This window comes from Lepeophtheirus salmonis, chromosome 12 (assembly GCF_016086655.4).
Source record: "Lepeophtheirus salmonis chromosome 12, UVic_Lsal_1.4, whole genome shotgun sequence".
Classification (NCBI taxonomy): Eukaryota; Metazoa; Arthropoda; class Copepoda; order Siphonostomatoida; family Caligidae; genus Lepeophtheirus; species Lepeophtheirus salmonis.
This window is the reverse complement of record NC_052142.2, coordinates 4,372,222-4,389,294: the sequence shown is the minus strand read 5'-3', so window position 1 is coordinate 4,389,294 and position 17,073 is coordinate 4,372,222. Positions and strand designations below refer to the sequence as shown.

Genomic DNA, 17,073 nt, shown 5'->3' with positions numbered 1-17,073 from the left:
TCACTATAAATGATGAATTAGTTTTAAGGGTCTAAAGAAGAGTACCGTTTTTCATTATTTTTCAGCCTAAAAAAGGAAATCTATCAAGTTCTGAGCAAGATACAGAAACAATAAAAACATTTTTATAATACTAAAACCTATTTTACGTCATTTTTATTAATCCTACTTTTAATTTAGTGATGGTTTTAACGGTAAAAAAAATGATTCTGAATATTAATAGCCCCGAATCACAAACATTTTTGAAACCAGATGAGTCACAGAAAAACTTAGATCGGTTTTGGATTATACATTAAAAGATTGATGTAATCCACTGCTTCAACTTATTGGTACAAATTTTGACTCTGTAGTTGTTCCCTTGTGAATTATTGGTCTGTATTACAAACTGTTCAGGCAATATGTAAGTTGGGAATGCTTTAGAAAATTTAATTCCTCAGATTAGCATTTAAATATTTACCGAAATATATAGATCTTTCAGGAGGAAATAGTCAAAAGGACATGATAAAATAGGCTGTATTCAATGGTATTATATTTGGATCTGTTAGCAAGATAACTACATATAACTCTATATTAATTATAAGTATTCAAGACAAGTGACAAATTAAGGTCTTATTGTTAGTAAATATTTTTTAATATAATAATTTCATATTTATTACACTTATTCTTATTATATTAGTGATTTCTCCGCTATAGTTGTGTTTTAATGACAAAAATGTACGTAATATTAAGATACCCTATCAGATGAAAATATTTTGAAAAATACTAATAAATAACTTAAATACAGTCATTCAAATTTACAAGGTAACTAAGGTCAGTATACTGTATTAATAAACATTTCTATATAACATACATAAAGTATTAATATAAGATGTAAGTCACCCTTTAGTACCTCAACTATTCGTTGGTACGCCCCATAAGAAGTAAGAGCACTCAAAAAATTCAAAATCGAACAAAAATCCTTGAAGATGCATATTTTCTAAATAAATACTTTATTATTACTAAGAATGATTAATAAGTTATAAGGGTTAAAAGAAAAGTATATTTTTTCAACCTAAAAAAAGAAATATATCAAGTTCAGAACAAGATACAGAATTAGTTAAAAACAGTTTTACTTGTCGGTACTTTTATTTGACAATTGCTCTTATGGTGAAAAACGACTCTGAGGTATATTAGTCCTGAATTTCTATCATTCCTGATAATCCTGAAACCTGATGCGTCAGGGAAAAAATTATATCAATTTTGGATTATGTGCTCCAATATAAATTCCATTATTTGCTCCAATTAATTTGTACAAAATTCGTGTTCCCCATAGTAATATTTCTAAAGAAAAAAAGATTAATGCAGTAAGCATAGTAAATAAATTTATTGATAACAAATCTAAAGAATTTGAGAATTACAAGTATTTGATGGAACCGATATTAAATTTGATTTAAAAAATGTCATGGGAAGCTGCAGCTTAATCATCCCATTCATCTTCATCATCTGCTTCTTCTCCTTCAGAAGATGAAAATCCAACAGCGGAGAGCCGTTCTTTTAAGGCTTTTTGTAAAAGTCCAGCTATTCCAGAGGCCTCCTTAAATTCATTATTTTGTTCAAAGTCCACTTTTTTCAAAGTTACTCCCGTTCGTATTTGATCCATTAAGTCATTTCTCATGTTTTTTGAGGGCTTAATAATTTCCTTCGAAGTCACATGTCGCAGATTACCCCCTTTTCGGATTTCTTCCATCAAATTATTCCTTGCACAATTATGGGTATTTTGATCAGAATTAAGAATGATTTCCTTTTCAATTGTCCACAAAGGGCATTTAATTTTTGTAGATTCAAAAAGTATTCCTGGTGGAGGCGGCGGTGTAGGAGCTTGCAGTGGTATTGGAATTGGAGGCAGAGTCGGCGGTGTTTCCTTTTTTAAAGCTAAACTAGACGTATTAACATTCTGAAACTGAGAAGGCACTGACATAGATGCTTTATTTGACCAATACAACGAAGATGGATTTTTGTCTCTTTGTGGCATTACATTTATACGACTAGGGGCAGGAGGAAGAGACTCCTTTACTAGTGGTCGTCCAATTGAGCTCTGTCTTGGAGGTGGAGCAGGCGCCTGATGTTGATATGTATTTGAAGTATTGGGAGGAGAAGGTGCATGTTTATTATAAGGATTTATTTTAAATAGAAGGGAATGTTGTAGAATGTGATCATTATCTACTTGATGATCAACCTCCTGAATAGCTGCTTCGAATCCACCATGGTCATCTATAAATTGATAAATAAAATCCCTCATTCTCTTATTCTTCAATTCTTTTTCACTTACACCAGCTCTTGAAAAAAATTTAAGAAGTTTAGGGTCCACATTTTCCAAATCGAAACCCTTGTTAGGATCCCATCCAACATGACTAATGTGCTTGAAATTTGTTGGACGTGAAATGTCTTCCTTTTTTATTTTTTTTCTAGAAAGATTTCTTAATTTATATCCCCCAGAAACAAAGGAATGATGTTGGGAATTAGTAGAAAGACCTGAACTGGATCCAACAGTGTTAATTGACATATCTGCAATGGATGACGAGAGTGAAGAAGTGGAAAATGATGTACTTTCCGAAGCGTCTTTCCGAACTATATTCAACGCATAATCATCGTATTAATATCGTATAACTTATGCATATACAGTATTATAAAAGTAACAAGATAAGAACCCAATTTTATCCCTTACATTATATATGAAAATGAGAAGTTCAATCATAATATCATGGTTCTTGGTAAAGTAATTAAGGTAAGTAGGTTACTACAAGTTACGTAAAGAGAAGGCAAAAATGTTAAGAGATTGAGTTTGGAGTGGAATGAAACTGAGGAACTTTTTCTCAGCCTTTTTCCTCACCTTGACCCAAGTCTCGTCATAAAACCTACTAAGTATAATAAAATACAATGTGACTAATGACAGATATGTACCTAAATGGCCAGAGCCCAAACTCCTTTTTTGAGCATTTTTTCTTTCCTTATGTAATCGACGTTCTCTTAAATTAGTCTGGAGAATATTTTTAAATTGCAGGGCTTCAATTTCATTAGCAAAATTGAGGCCAATGACGGCGGAGTCTCCCTCAAAAGTATGGAACCAAGACATGGGAGTCTTGTAGCAGAACTGTGAATAGATCTCCTGGTTGAGAGCGAGCGTGGAAGCGGGCAGATGGAGAATGCGGATGTAGTAGGAGCGCTTCAGGTTATCCTTCACGAAGCACACCACGCCACACCTCAGAACAGGGCTCCAAATCCTATCTTTCCTAGACTCGAAAACCTGCACAACGCTTGTGGCGAGGGACGGGCAGCGGGGACCCAAAAGACGCATGAGGAATACATTTTCTTCATGAGTTAAAAGCTTCGAGCTGCGATGTGATGCATGGCCCAAAGTGCCACGCTCAGCTTCAGAGCCACTCATTTCCAATAGTCAATCTCTCTCCCGTCTTTTCTCTTAGGTTCATTCGAATGAGCCTTGATGCCTTTTGTTTTTTAGCCCTTACTCCACTTTGAAATTAGAAGAGATTCTACTCACTATTCAAAAACAATATTATTTATTCTGTCTGGGATCCAATTAAAAGGGATGAAGCACGCCTCACTCCCCTCTCACGCCTCTCACGCCTTTCACGCCTCATACGCCTCACAAGCCTAAATTCCTGTGGCCAAAATAAAAACTCTTGTAGTCTTGGATTTTTCCTTTTTTCCATATCGCAACAAACTGTAATAAGTTTTCAATTACTAATTTAAATAATTAGGAATTTAGGATTTATTATTTATTCAGATTCTTATAATAATAATCATCAATAGTTTAACAATAGATGTATGATAGATGCTAGAGGTGGGAACTTGGACTCGAGTTATATTTTGAAGACGATCTTACAATCAAAGACTCAAGACTTGACTTGGGCACCATGGGCTAGTATATTGTGGATTCAGGAAAAGCCATAATAGTTAACACTATGGACTTAAATAACATCTGAGGACTAGATGAAATTAATTCAAGAGCTTAGATATGACTTGAGATTCGACGTGGACTTGCAGTTATGAACTTTTTCCCCGGCCTGATTAATGATGATTCTCCTCTTTATATTCTTCACTTAGCGTTCCTTCGCTGAACCAGGGAGTACTATAGAGATGGAGAACGTACAGTTTTTTGTTTACTAGCTTAGTAGATCTACCTTGTTTTTCTTTTTTATTAGTCATTAAAAGTATCTTGAAGTTTTTACTAGAGATGATTCGTCTATAAATGAAGGAGGGGTAAGATTTTAATTATTATGTCAAGTTCTTTCTGCATCCAACAATAGGTGAACTCCAAGCTCGAGGGCCGGACCAACAACTTGCGGGGTCCCCATACTGTAGGTATAGAAAGATGCTGGATGTTCTGATCAATTTCTCTGCGGAGGTTTGGGGGACGTCGGACCTATTAAGCACTTTTTGTAGTAAGTGCAGAGCGGGGCTCTAGGATTTCAGCCCCTTAAGTCATTATGACAAATTCGGGCCAGTCATGGTGTCCTTTTATTTCATCGAATGTTTGCATTTATAGCTATTCTTCATGATTGAGTTACACTTCACTTGTTATTACATGGTTGTGGAGTCTTATAATGTTTTTAAAACTCCGACTCCACAACTCTAAATCTATTATTCATGATATATAATAATATCAATTTTTAATTTTTAGATCTTACAAATGCATTGCTGCTGTCCTGCTTTCATGAATTTGAACCTGAGAATCAAAATGTGAACAATTTTTTACCCTATTTGAGTAGTTAAAGGGAGTAATTCTTTATTTTAGGGGATATCATAGATGCCCTCACTAACTTCAAGTAAAAAAGTAATCATCTTGAATTTCTACAAGAGCATCTATTACTTCATTCAAAAACTCCATATGGCAGGAAATATTATCCTCTAATTCTAGGGAATGTCCGTTCTATGGCAAACAACAAGTCCGACTTTATATCAACGAATAATTTCGTACGGCTTAATTGTTTTCCCTCCAGAAAAACACATCAAAAGACTAACCAGTATTTTATTGATAGAAGCAGAAATAGATAACTCAACATCTGACTATTTTAGTTGTAAAATAGCTTTGCTGGAAGCTAAGGACAGAAATGTCTCTATATTATCATAGACGACGTGTATTCAGCTCAAAGAGTTGAATTCTGGGGTGGAAAGCTCTACGGATATGAGGATAATGGATCAACCAAAATAATCTTGTGTTTTATGTTTAAAAGTGTTCTAGACAGGTATAACGACGTATTTACAATTGTTCCCCTATCGAGGATTGATTCAAAAGTAATGAAAACATGGTTCTTCTAAGTTCTTAAACTTGTTACTGACGTCGGGCTTAGACCAGTTGCCATTCGATCAATCCTGATTTTTTTAAAGAACGAATAAGGAAATGGTTCTACCCCACTCCATATTGAAAATCCGTTCTCCACCTCAAAAAGAGTTATTCTATTTCGTCCGTCTTTTTAAAACCATGATGAACAATTAGAAGCTCACTCTCACCATATTGTCAAAATTTGTCAAAAAGAAATGGGCCTATCAATCAAATATACACATTCAATCTCTCACCAAGTCTTATTTCCTCAATCTATTGAAAAAATCAAAGTCAATATATCATTGAAGTTCACTTATCATTCTACTGCATATATAAGCGTTGAAACATTATGGAAATAGCAAGGTCTCCTGCATCCTATTTTAGGAGTAAATGAAAGTTGTAGGGATATGCTTAGCTCATCTAAATATTTTAAGGGATAAAAATGGTAGCCATCAATTTATTGATTATTTATTTAATGAACCTAATAAGGGTGGACTTGTGAGCCAAATATTTTTATGTTTCTGACTGCATTTCATATTTATAATTTACTTAAGTTTTTATTTGTTTGTGATATTATAAAAAAATATCTTTCTTCTTATAAAGATCCTGGAAATGTAATTAAATCTTGTCTAAAGGAAATACTGATGCTTCAAGATAATGTGGCATAATGTGGACAGATGGTCATGAGTTTTGAATTTTGTTGCTTCTAAATTGTTAGATTTATTTTCAAACAATTATATTATAGATATGAATGGTCAGGTTCATTAAAAAAACCAAGAACACCAAAAAATAATAAATAATGGAAAAAAAATTAAAACATTAAGTACATTATTGTACTTTGTAAGGGTTTGCATGTAATATATTGATAAATATAAAGTTATAATTACTAAGATCTAATGTGTTTTTATTTATATTGCTTTGGGTGTGGGGATTCAGAACGAATTGAATTATTCTTAGAATTCGATTACAATTTATATCGTAAATCTTAACATTTAGTATGTTAATACAACAGAAACACTTCAAATTATTCAAATGGGAATCAGACTTGAAAATAATTTTATTTAGGGACATTGTGGAACATTAAACGATGAATATATTAAGTGAATGTGTACTAGTGTATTAAAAAAACATGTAGAAAAGAGTGGGCTCTCCATCTCATAGTACTCCCTCTCTGAACGTATCGAAGTTTTTCTTTTTAAAAGGTTGCGATAATTTAACTTTAACTATCCTCTGTTGCTGTGTCCTATTTCGAGATAGAAAGAGAAAGTATGACGTGCGGACAAACTTATACCACGTCGTTATCTTTTTTGTATAACGCAACCTTTCCTCCAAAAAGAAACAGAAAAGATGCCCCAAATCATCCGGTAGTTAGCCAAATAAGCCAATCATACCAAACACTATTCATGTATCTTATATACTCGCAGACTATCACTGTCGTATTATTTCTTCACCATTTTTGAAATAATTAACATATTATTAAAATCTACAAAGTATTTAATTCGATACTTTATTATAATATTGTTTAGTAATATTTTATTAAAGAGTAGATATGATTAATTATTATATTATTTCTATGAAGAAATTTTGGCTATTTCTTCATATAAATAAATACTATTCCTTGTTGGTGTTGAAGATCCACTAGAAAAAGTTATATAGCGGGGAGATTTCCACATAATGATCTCAATTTGCATGTCATATTGATCTACTTTTAGGTATAAGATTTTAGAAATTATTCTTTTTTCGACTTTGTATGGATCGACTTCAACGAGTTTAATTGTGTCAAATAAGGAAACTATTTACGTTTATGTAGTATCCTCTGGATATTTGTTAAATAAAATGACTGACTTAAATATAAATGTGCGGGCAGTTTTAGAAGTTTGATTATTTGTAGTTGCCACATCCTCTACTCTTTAGATCGAATAAATCTCGTCGATTATTGGTAAATTTTTTAAATTCTGTTTCTACCGTAATCACTCTGTATATGGTCCTAAGATATCTGGGAGACGGAAGTGACAGAGCATTGGATTTATATATTTGCTCGTAGAGGCCTGAACTGATATTGTCCTATATCAAAACAAGGGAAAGGATACCAGAAGAACATCTTTTACCTTTAGGTTATTTAAAGAGATGAAAAATTTCCTCCAATATGAACTAGAGCTTGGAAGATTGAATCTGGTCCCAAAAAAAATATGAAAAATTAAGAAGCTGTTTGATTCCTTTGTTTCAGATGCATGCAAAGTGCGTAGTCTCTTTTGGCCAAACGGGTACAAAAGATGCCATAGCAAAAAAGTTATATACATAAGTTTTAAAAAAATCTGGACCTTCAAGAATTATGGTAGGTTGCTGTTTCGAAGGAATATATACCTGGTAATATATTCATATTTTTTTTTTTTTTATTAAGACTTATATTTGGATAGAAAAATATTGGTGTAATTTATTTATAAGTAAAATCATAATATTAATCGATAATATACATTTATATATAGATTATATTAATATGTATATTTTCTTGTTGTATTTTTATATCTCGTATCAACTTTATATTTGCAGAAGGAAAACCACCGTACTTATGAGAGTGGTATGTTCTATTCACTTTTTAACTGACTTTGAAACAGAGCCGCAATTGAGTAATATCACATTAAAAAGAATAATTTCAAATAAAACAGTTATACTCAAAGGATGGGCAATAAAAATCGTTTTATCCTCGGCTAAAAATAGAAGAAAACATTCCAATGTAAGGCTGGAAACAAGGTGCACAGAGTTCATCAACCATTACAATACCAAATTAATATTGGATCTAAAATTGAGAATAGATAAAAATTGTATACCAATAGGCATAAATGTTAAATAGCTGGATGAAGATGGAGAGTTTATTTAAATTACAATTAATGCTAACGTCATTCAAATTGATCGTTGTTGTTAATGCATTTGACTTTGTAATTAATTTAACATTGCAATCATAACCAAGAACAGTCATTCATGAATGAAAGCGTTCTCACGTGCACATCCAAATGGCAGTATGGTAAACCGATAAATCTCAAGAGGATTTGCATCCGAAAGAAACAAACAAAGAAGTTTTAACAAATCCATATCTGATTCTTTTATTAGTCGTATGTCTAGAAACATTTTTGTTATACCTATTGTTCCAATAAACTTGTGTATTTTGAATGTAAAATTAATAGTACAATTTGTGGTGATACACTTAGTACAGGTAACAGTAATGTATTAAATTTAAGTATTCTGTTTTTCTGAACAGGTATTGATACACTTATTACAATTCTATATTTTGTTGTCGATCATTAAGGCATTTACACAGACTCGTCAAAATGTTGGTTGGGTGATTAATTTTTTCTTGTAATTCAGTTGGAATTTTTTCCAGAACTGAATTTTCAATAAATTCACAATAATTGTCGTCCACTAATGACATATGTTCTTATTTAACTTTGTTCAAAACCTTTTTCAACAATCCGCATAGCGAATGCTCTGTTAAACCAAGGTTAATAGAAATAAAAGGTTAGACCATCATGTTATCGGGCTTGCTAGAATTTTCAATCTGATGTATTGTACCGACTGTTCGGCAAGGCAGGTAGATTTTGACAAAACACGCAACCACTTATAGTCGATGACGTCACTATTACAAGAATTTTCAATTTAATGTATCATACCTGCTGCTGAGCAGAAAAAACAGATTTGGACAAAACACGCAACCACTCATCTATTATGAAGTCAATATTAAAAGCGGGGTGGAAGTCAAATATCAGTGGTACAAAGGAAATGACATAAACTTTTATTTCTATTTACCTTGTGTTAAACTATCTGTCATGAAATTACTTTCCATATTGTGATCTTTCCAAGGCATTTCAACAAAGCAGTATTTTGTGTGGAAGCATACCCCGCTGTATCTTTTCATGTGTTGTTCTTCTTGGAATTCAAAAGCTGTGAGTAATTTATTGTCAGGTTAATGTGGGCTTATAGTTACATTTTTCCGTGACTAAAATTTGTTACAGTCATATATTTGAATTGTTTAATAATATATAGATGTTATTTCATAATTCATAAGATCTGCTTCTTGAGAAAAAATTATTCTTAATTTTGTTACATTGTCAATTCCTCTTACCTTCTCTCAACCTCCACCCCAACTTTGAAAGTTTAGTCGAGGGGATTTATATTTATCCAGAGAGTACTTGTCCTCCCGCATAATTTAATAATAATAAGATTCAGCAATTAGGACTTGAAATAGTGTTTTTTTAAGGGACTCTTTCATTGAAAGTGATATATTTTAAATCGTTTTGCTACCTAGAGCTTATGTCTATTGGTTGAAGTGGCTCTCCAATTTTTTCAATTGTAGTAGCCGTCATTAGTTTAGTGACATATTTGTTGTCTAAACTCATTAAATGAAATACTACATTAATTTCCCTTTTTATAACCGTTTGATAACCTGCAACATTCATTCTCAGAATATTAGGTTGACCATAGATAACTATAGATTCCTTAAGGGTGATGTCGTTGTAGCATTTCATGTAAGCAATTGTTGGGGGTAGTAAATCTTTCAAATTTATTATCTGAACTTAGCATAGCTTCTCCCATGGTAACTTAATCTTGTCTGGCATCTATTGTTTTTTTATGTAACAGCTAGCAAACAAAATAGGGTCTTCATAAGCCTCAGAAAGTTGTTGCATTGCCTCCTCTTACGCAAAATTGGATGACACCGAATAGACTAATTTTAATTTCTTTTTCGACAGTTGCTTCTTTCTCTGAGGTTAGCTTGGTGAAACTATGATTTTAAAATATATTCCAAGGCTCTGTACTGTCTAGCGATCTCGAGGTCGACTAATTTTCTTTGTTCATTTTTTTTTTTCTCTTTCTTTCTTTGTAGTCTCTATTTTTTTATATAAAATAATTAAAGATATGAAGTATAATATTCTTTTATATTTAATATTTTGTATCTTTTTAACAGAAATTGAATTGAGTAGATTGATTCTTTCAAAATGTCTTAAAATCAGCTGTTTTAATTTCAACTACCACTTCATCTGTGATTAACATAACTCTAGGTATCTTTAAAAAAAAAAAAGGTTTTACAGTGAGCCCTTTAAGCTTCAAAGACAACTTTATACAATTCTTCTAATTCTAATATTCCAAGGAAGTCTGACTGAATGGGTATGGTGTTACAATAACCTTCAAAGCCCACGGGTATGGTTCTATAGTTAGCCCTTTAAGCTTCAAAGACCACATGTTCAATCAGTACTCCACAAATATATCAAAATGTTACCATATCAAATGAATCTCTGAATATTTCGAAAAACCAAGATCCTAATTATGTTTGATATACCGCTTTAAGGAATATACAGGTATTACTTACTGGATGATATAATACATATAACAATAATTAACACAACACGTGTATATGGTTAGAGTTATCATTTTCCAATGAATAATATAATAATATGAATACAAAAAACTTTCTAATCTTTTGAGGAAAACACAGTTCAATATAATCAAGGTTGCCAACTGGTGATTACATGGCCAGATATGCAAGCGGCTCAGATTCCAGCAGTATCTTTCTTCTTATCGCCGGAATGAAATATATGTGTTAGTAGTTATCATGAGTTAAGAACAAGGAGTAACATTTGTCATCTTTATCACTCCTTGGACTGACAACTATAAGGCTACATCAATCTCCTAATTTTGCTTTAAAAAAAAAAAAAGAAGACTATTGGCTTCAGAAGCTTCTTGGACTTCTTAGAAAAAAAGAAGCAAAAAATCAAGATTGTAACCTTCACATTTTATAGATTATTTTAGAGGAGATAAGCTACAATCACCTGTGACAAGTAGGATTGTGTCAGTTCTTATTTATTCGGTGAAGTCCAGTCCATTCTTGGACTTGTCCTATCCGTCCTTGGTACTGGTCCTTAAGATTGTCAATCCTTGGGACTGTAAGTACTTAAACTGATTTATAAAAATAAAGCATTATGTTGAGTAATCTTATCCAGGACGGATCTTTTTAAGTTTAAGGACTGATATACAGGATTGAAATTGGATTGGATTGAACTGAGACTGAACTGGACAAGACTGTAGTCTTCACTTCTAAGTCTAAGTTCTAAGGTCTAGCCAATTGAACTCCGAGTCCAACAAGCACTTACAATTATATCTCCCAATAAATTTATTTAGGTTCGTCTCTATCTTTTATGAACACACACGAATGTTCATTCAGATTTTGAATATTATTGAATCTATTTAGGAAAAGAAGTTCACAAGTCAGTAACTAAATAGTGATGATAACTGCTTATGGAAAGAAAATTCATTCTTCAGATTACCAACAACGAGACAGCTAGAAAATATAGCCGATTTAAATCAATGTTTATCGTCATTACATAACATCTGCCTTGCACGGTTGAAAAAAGCTAAGTGACCGACTTAGTCTCTAAAGGTGAGTTACCAGATTTTTCGTGGGTTTAGATGTTTATGTGTATATATAGGTAAATATATGTATAAATAAATGAGAGCAACTCTAATCCCGATATCATTTATATATATATATATACTCAGACATGTACATGCACAATAGACGTGGTAACCCGCATATAGTATCTTTCTCACACAAACTAGTGCTTCCTCCTTCGTGAGCTCTTCGTTCGGTTAAACGACTCTTTTGATTGAACGTCCTGAACCGACTCATTTGCATGATATTTCGTCACCTTGCTAACACACAAAACAAGAAAAAGCTTTTTTATTTCGTTGTCAGCTTTCGATTTCCTTGCCTGCCTTGATAAGTCATACCTGTTTTATAATTTATTATTTTTGATAAATAAACAAAGTAATAAGCTATTCTATACTTATACCCATTTTCCCAAAATACAGGAATACAATTTTTTCTCGAACCATCGTCGTTAATATTATATGGATATTGGCTTGTTTATTATTTCTTTCAATAAATTTTGACTATCCTACACAATTACAAATGTATAGCTACACATTTAATAAAATACTACTAAACAATATTATATTACAGTATCGAATAAAATATTATGAAGGGTTTTAATATTACGAAATATATATACGTTTAAAAGTAATATGACAGTGATAGTCTGGTAGTACATAAAATATCTATAGCAGTTGGTATGATTTATTTATTTAGCTGACTCTAGATGATTTCAGGCCTTTTTCTGTTTCTTTTTAATGAAAGATTGCTTGATAGAATAAAAGTAGTGACGTGATGAGTGATTCGTTCTTTTATACCATAATTTTCTCATTTAAATATTGCTATCCACTTTGACTATTTTGTTAAGTTATTATGAATATATTCGAGTGTAGGAGCATATATTTGTTGTCGTGGTAAATCTATCATTTTAATATAATATTAAATTATTCATTATATAATCTAAGATAGCAAATATTACAAGTTCATTCCTGTTTGTTTTAACATACAGTCTGTTGCAAATTAGTATTATTGAAAATCAGACGTGAGTCCTAATTCATCTCTATCTCTGTTGCAGTTACTTTATTAAAGTAGTTATTTAATTAATTATTTCTGGGTTTTGTTATTATTATAATAGGATGTCTGAGATTAGTTTCATAAGTTTATACAGTCCGCTAGTTTCGTTCACATGGACCTTCGAGGCGGAATCTTGAGAGAAATATTGAGATCTACGTTTGAGAATTATTTTTTTATATTTTGAACATTGCCGACCAATAATAAAACTCTATAGTTGAGTTATATCAAAGGAACGACTCTGATACGTCATCGTTCTCAACGATTTATCAACTTTGTTGTTTCTTGGAATAGGATATTTGATACTGATTCACAATATCACTTGCACAAACTAGATACTCAAGTCTATTTCTGCACGCTTGACCTAGACTTTTTCAAGCTTTACTCCAGTTTATCTTTTCTTTGGCCTTCGTCTATTTCTACGCGCTTGATCTATATTTTTTTAGGTTAACTCCGGTTCATCTTTTCTCTGGCCTTTGTCCATTTCTACATTTCTAAGGGGAAACCTATCCAGGAATAATTGATGGTCAAATTTCGGACCTGGATCCTTGTGTTAGAGGAGGAGTATACGAAGCTTTTCAATAGGATAATCAGGATTTGAATGAAATTGTAGTTGAAGACTTGTCAAACAAGGAAGAAAAGGTAAACACGCAATTCAAAATGATATATTCAAAAATTACAAAAAATTTAATGGAATTGATAGAAACCCTATAAAGGTAAATCCAATGGGGGATAACAAATTTTTGGATTGGAAAGATAAAACAAATAAAATTTTGAAGGGATTTGTTTCTAAAATGCCAGAATACCGAAAAAATTTCGAAGTCTTTGGGCGTTCGGAAGAAGAGATTCGTCGATTAAACGATAGCAAAAAAGGAGTGTGTTTTATTAGCATCACGTTTAAAGACCATGTAAATGTAATTACAAAGTTTGAAAATGTAAAAGGGAGTGCAGAACTGGAACAAAATATATTATTCACAGTAAGAGGTCTCGATAACTTGAAAGTTGTCCAAAAGCCGATTGAAGTAAAAATAAGAAATAGGGTGGAGGTAAATTTGATAATATTGAGAGAAATAATTGTGAAATATAGGGAAATCATTGACGATTTTGAAAGTGTCTCTCATACTGTAGCTCCGAAAAGGGAGGAAGACGTACAATTTTCAAAAAAAAAAAATCAGTAAGATAATGACAGGGAAGATCAAGTTTAAAATACAAGCTAAGAAGAAACTTCCAGTGGTTATACCAGTAGGACACCTTAATGTCGAACTTTCATCGGTGATGCAGCAAATTCAGTTTTATAGATGTTTAAAATTCAGACATACAAGGGCAAGTTACAATGCAGCTCACAGGATATCCTTTACAGATTTCGATATAAATTTTAGGATTGAGATAGTTAATGTTTTTCTATTATCGGTTCGAACTTTACAGTTGTATCTCGATCAGATTAATTATAGCTAGGAGAAGAAGAAAAAAGGAATAATGATAAAGAAGTAATTTATTATCTTGTACTTATTATATATTATTATAGCCAGTGATGTATATTCTATGTCCCACCGGTATGTTGAAAAAAAAGAAACCGAAAATTAACATGGTAACCCTCACAATTTGAAGAATTTTTAAGAGTAGAGCAGCTTAGTTGTCATACCGTTTTATTAGATTAGCTGTAAGCAGCCCTGAGAGAGATGGAAAGAAAGAAAGAAAACACAAATCATACTCCGTATGACGCAACCTCTGAAACTCACCTTTTCTGTTAGTTATTCAAAGGATATTGTTTATTACTGTTGTGATTCTTAGGACTTTTAATAATGTCATTAATTGCATATGTGCGACTCGTAAAAAGTAAAGGAATTAGTTGTTGAAGAGCAGCAAGTCTTCGGGAGTCCTTATTTCGTCCTCAAATCATAAGGTGGATAATTATCTACTTCATTGACGTCATATGGGATTCAAGATGTCAAATTTTACTCCAAAATAGCAAGTGTATTTCCTTGGTTATAGTGGTGGAGGATACCCCCTCCTTAGGGAAGGACTTTAATGAGAGGAAGATGAAAAACAACAATCTGATCCCTAATTAATTTGGATGGGCCTTTCTGACCTTAAATTTCATCAAGAAAGGATATAATAATCTATGTTGGTGGATACATTTCAGGATAATTAGTAAGCGAGTTTTCCTAATTTAAATACTACAATGTGAACATATTGCGTTATATTTACAATATCTTTATAAATGATCAAACGTGTTGCTGTTTTCGGGGAAGAGTTGCCAGCATAAGCGTACGAAGATATATCCTATTCTATTCATAAAGTTATAGGGATTTCCTGGTGGTCTGGCGGGATAGTTTCCCTCGCCACAAATGAAATAATCCTGTCAATTACTCCTCTTAAGTCATTTTCCTTACCCTGTTCATTCCAAACCCTACTTTCATCCTTTGGCCATGACTCCAGAACCTTTTAAAACGCAACATTCATATGGCAACTACTTTCTCCGTTTCCGTTACTGTTGATCCCATCATTGACTCGGCATAAGCCTCATATCAATATATTTTTCATCTCCTACTAATATAAATTTGACATTTCAATTTTTTCAAATAGTATAGAATTAAAGCTTAACGAAAAACGAAAAATCCCTTGCTGAAGGTTATCAGATTATGGTATTTGTGAGCTAGTTATTGTATTAAGATCATTATTACATTTCAGATTTAGTGTTTCTGAAATCTTCTTCTAAAATAATGGCCACGTTGACTGGTCAATTTAATTGCTTACTCGAACTTCATATAGTTATTAAGAAACTTACAATGACTTTGCTTCATCAATATTTAAAGAAACTTAGATGCCAATTCCGAATCCAACTACTTAGAAATATAAATACCTATTATAAACTATCAGAACAACGGGATAGAGTCCAATTAAACGAAGCGTATTTTCATTTTCAAAACGTGAATATTATATTAATTGAACTATAAACATACTATTTACATTGTCTCTTCTAAACAGTCTCTAATTATTTTATTTTAAAGCGCAAAACCTAACCCAATAAGTAAATTTGTATTTTATATAGTGATGATTATTTTTTATACTTTTATAATACAATTTTTAAAAACTAAAATATATTGTTAAAATTTCTTATTGGTTGATAGTTATTGTATAATAAAGTGTTTTTTTTTAATAATTTAATTTTTTATTTTTTATATAAAACAATATACAAATTACAACTTTCAAAGTTCTCTATTTTTGCTAGGAAATCGATAAAAATAAGTTTCTTATGCTCTTTAACATCTTTTCAAGCAACTTTTTCAATTATACAAGATAGAACTATTCATCTAGATGGCATTTTTTAATAAAAAATACTGTTATAAAATTTTGTATAAAATGAAATTTGAAGATTTATACGGATAATTATAGTCAGTTATATTTATATTGTTTATAAATATTTACATTAATTTTATAAGCCCCAAATATTCCAATGTAAGACTTGTAGCTCACTCCCTGTTTAAAAAATCAAATACAACTATTTATTTATGTCATCATTCAATGTATGAAGGACTATTAAAGAGTCAACATATTTTTCCTTCGTTATTATTAATATAAAAAGGTGCGCTTCTGAGATTTCGTTGACTTATTAAATTTCCACTCATCCATATATCTAGTAATTCATGTATAATGATAATGCTATGAACAAAAGAATGGAGATAGTTTATCTTATGCACAAGAAACTACTGCTTACAGTTTATCTATCGAATCTTAAGTCTTCAGCACGTTTGTTTTTTATATAATTTGCGTTGACACCATTAATAATTTAGCTCTTCTTAATTGCAAAATTTTTATGCCCAAAAATCGGATTCAATTTTGTGAAGTGCCCCATAAATAATTTCTATTGTCATCATTGAGACAAAAAATTATAAAAACGATATTGAAATTTTTATTCATGTCATATATTAACTCGAATTGCATATAAACATAAATAAAATTGTTTATTGTACTATTTAAAAATAGATCTTATGTTAATTTCATAGTTTATATTCTTCCTTTACGCATGTTAAAATAAAAAAATTGTTATCGAATTATGCCACTAATACATATATTTTCAAAAAAAAACAAACAATTGTGTTTATTCAAATACACTTTTCATTGTACTAACAATTCCAATAATTGTTATTTTTCCATTGAAGAAAGTATAATTTGTTTAAAATAAAAATAAATGTTAAATTAATTAACAATATTGTACTTCAAAATTATTTTATAATAATGTAATAGCTTTTAAAGGGTAAAT

General features: G+C 31.4%; 1 protein-coding gene and 2 long non-coding RNA genes across 5 annotated transcripts; 2 read left to right on the top strand and 1 right to left on the bottom strand.

Moving 5' to 3' along the window:
* Positions 1-967: 967 nt before the first annotated feature.
* Positions 968-6,871, bottom strand: LOC121126600 (actin nucleation-promoting factor WAS). Of its 3 annotated transcripts, XR_011782812.1 has the most exons (4): positions 2,938-6,871; positions 1,395-2,604; positions 1,110-1,317; positions 968-1,048 (listed from the first exon to the last, which is right to left on the bottom strand). XR_011782812.1 is itself a non-coding variant. In XM_040721888.2 (2 exons), exons 1-2 carry the CDS (start codon positions 3,419-3,421, stop codon positions 1,454-1,456), a joined length of 1,635 nt encoding a protein of 544 aa, XP_040577822.1. In that variant the 5' UTR covers positions 3,422-6,871; the 3' UTR covers positions 1,346-1,453. The 3 variants fall into 3 exon arrangements, 1 of the variants encoding a protein (XP_040577822.1); XR_005866996.2 differs by having other exon boundaries at positions 968-1,317; XM_040721888.2 differs by lacking the exons at positions 968-1,048; positions 1,110-1,317 and having other exon boundaries at positions 1,346-2,604.
* A 122-nt stretch (positions 6,872-6,993) lies between these two features.
* On the top strand, positions 6,994-8,737 carry LOC121127235 (uncharacterized). Its single transcript, XR_005867685.2, has 2 exons — positions 6,994-7,687; positions 7,871-8,737. It is a non-coding gene; the product is annotated as an uncharacterized lncRNA (long non-coding RNA).
* Positions 8,738-12,702: 3,965 nt separating this feature from the next.
* LOC139906836 (uncharacterized) lies at positions 12,703-16,902 on the top strand. The gene is made up of 2 exons (XR_011782828.1): positions 12,703-14,960; positions 15,501-16,902. It is a non-coding gene; the product is annotated as an uncharacterized lncRNA (long non-coding RNA).
* The last annotated feature ends 171 nt before the right edge of the window (positions 16,903-17,073 follow it).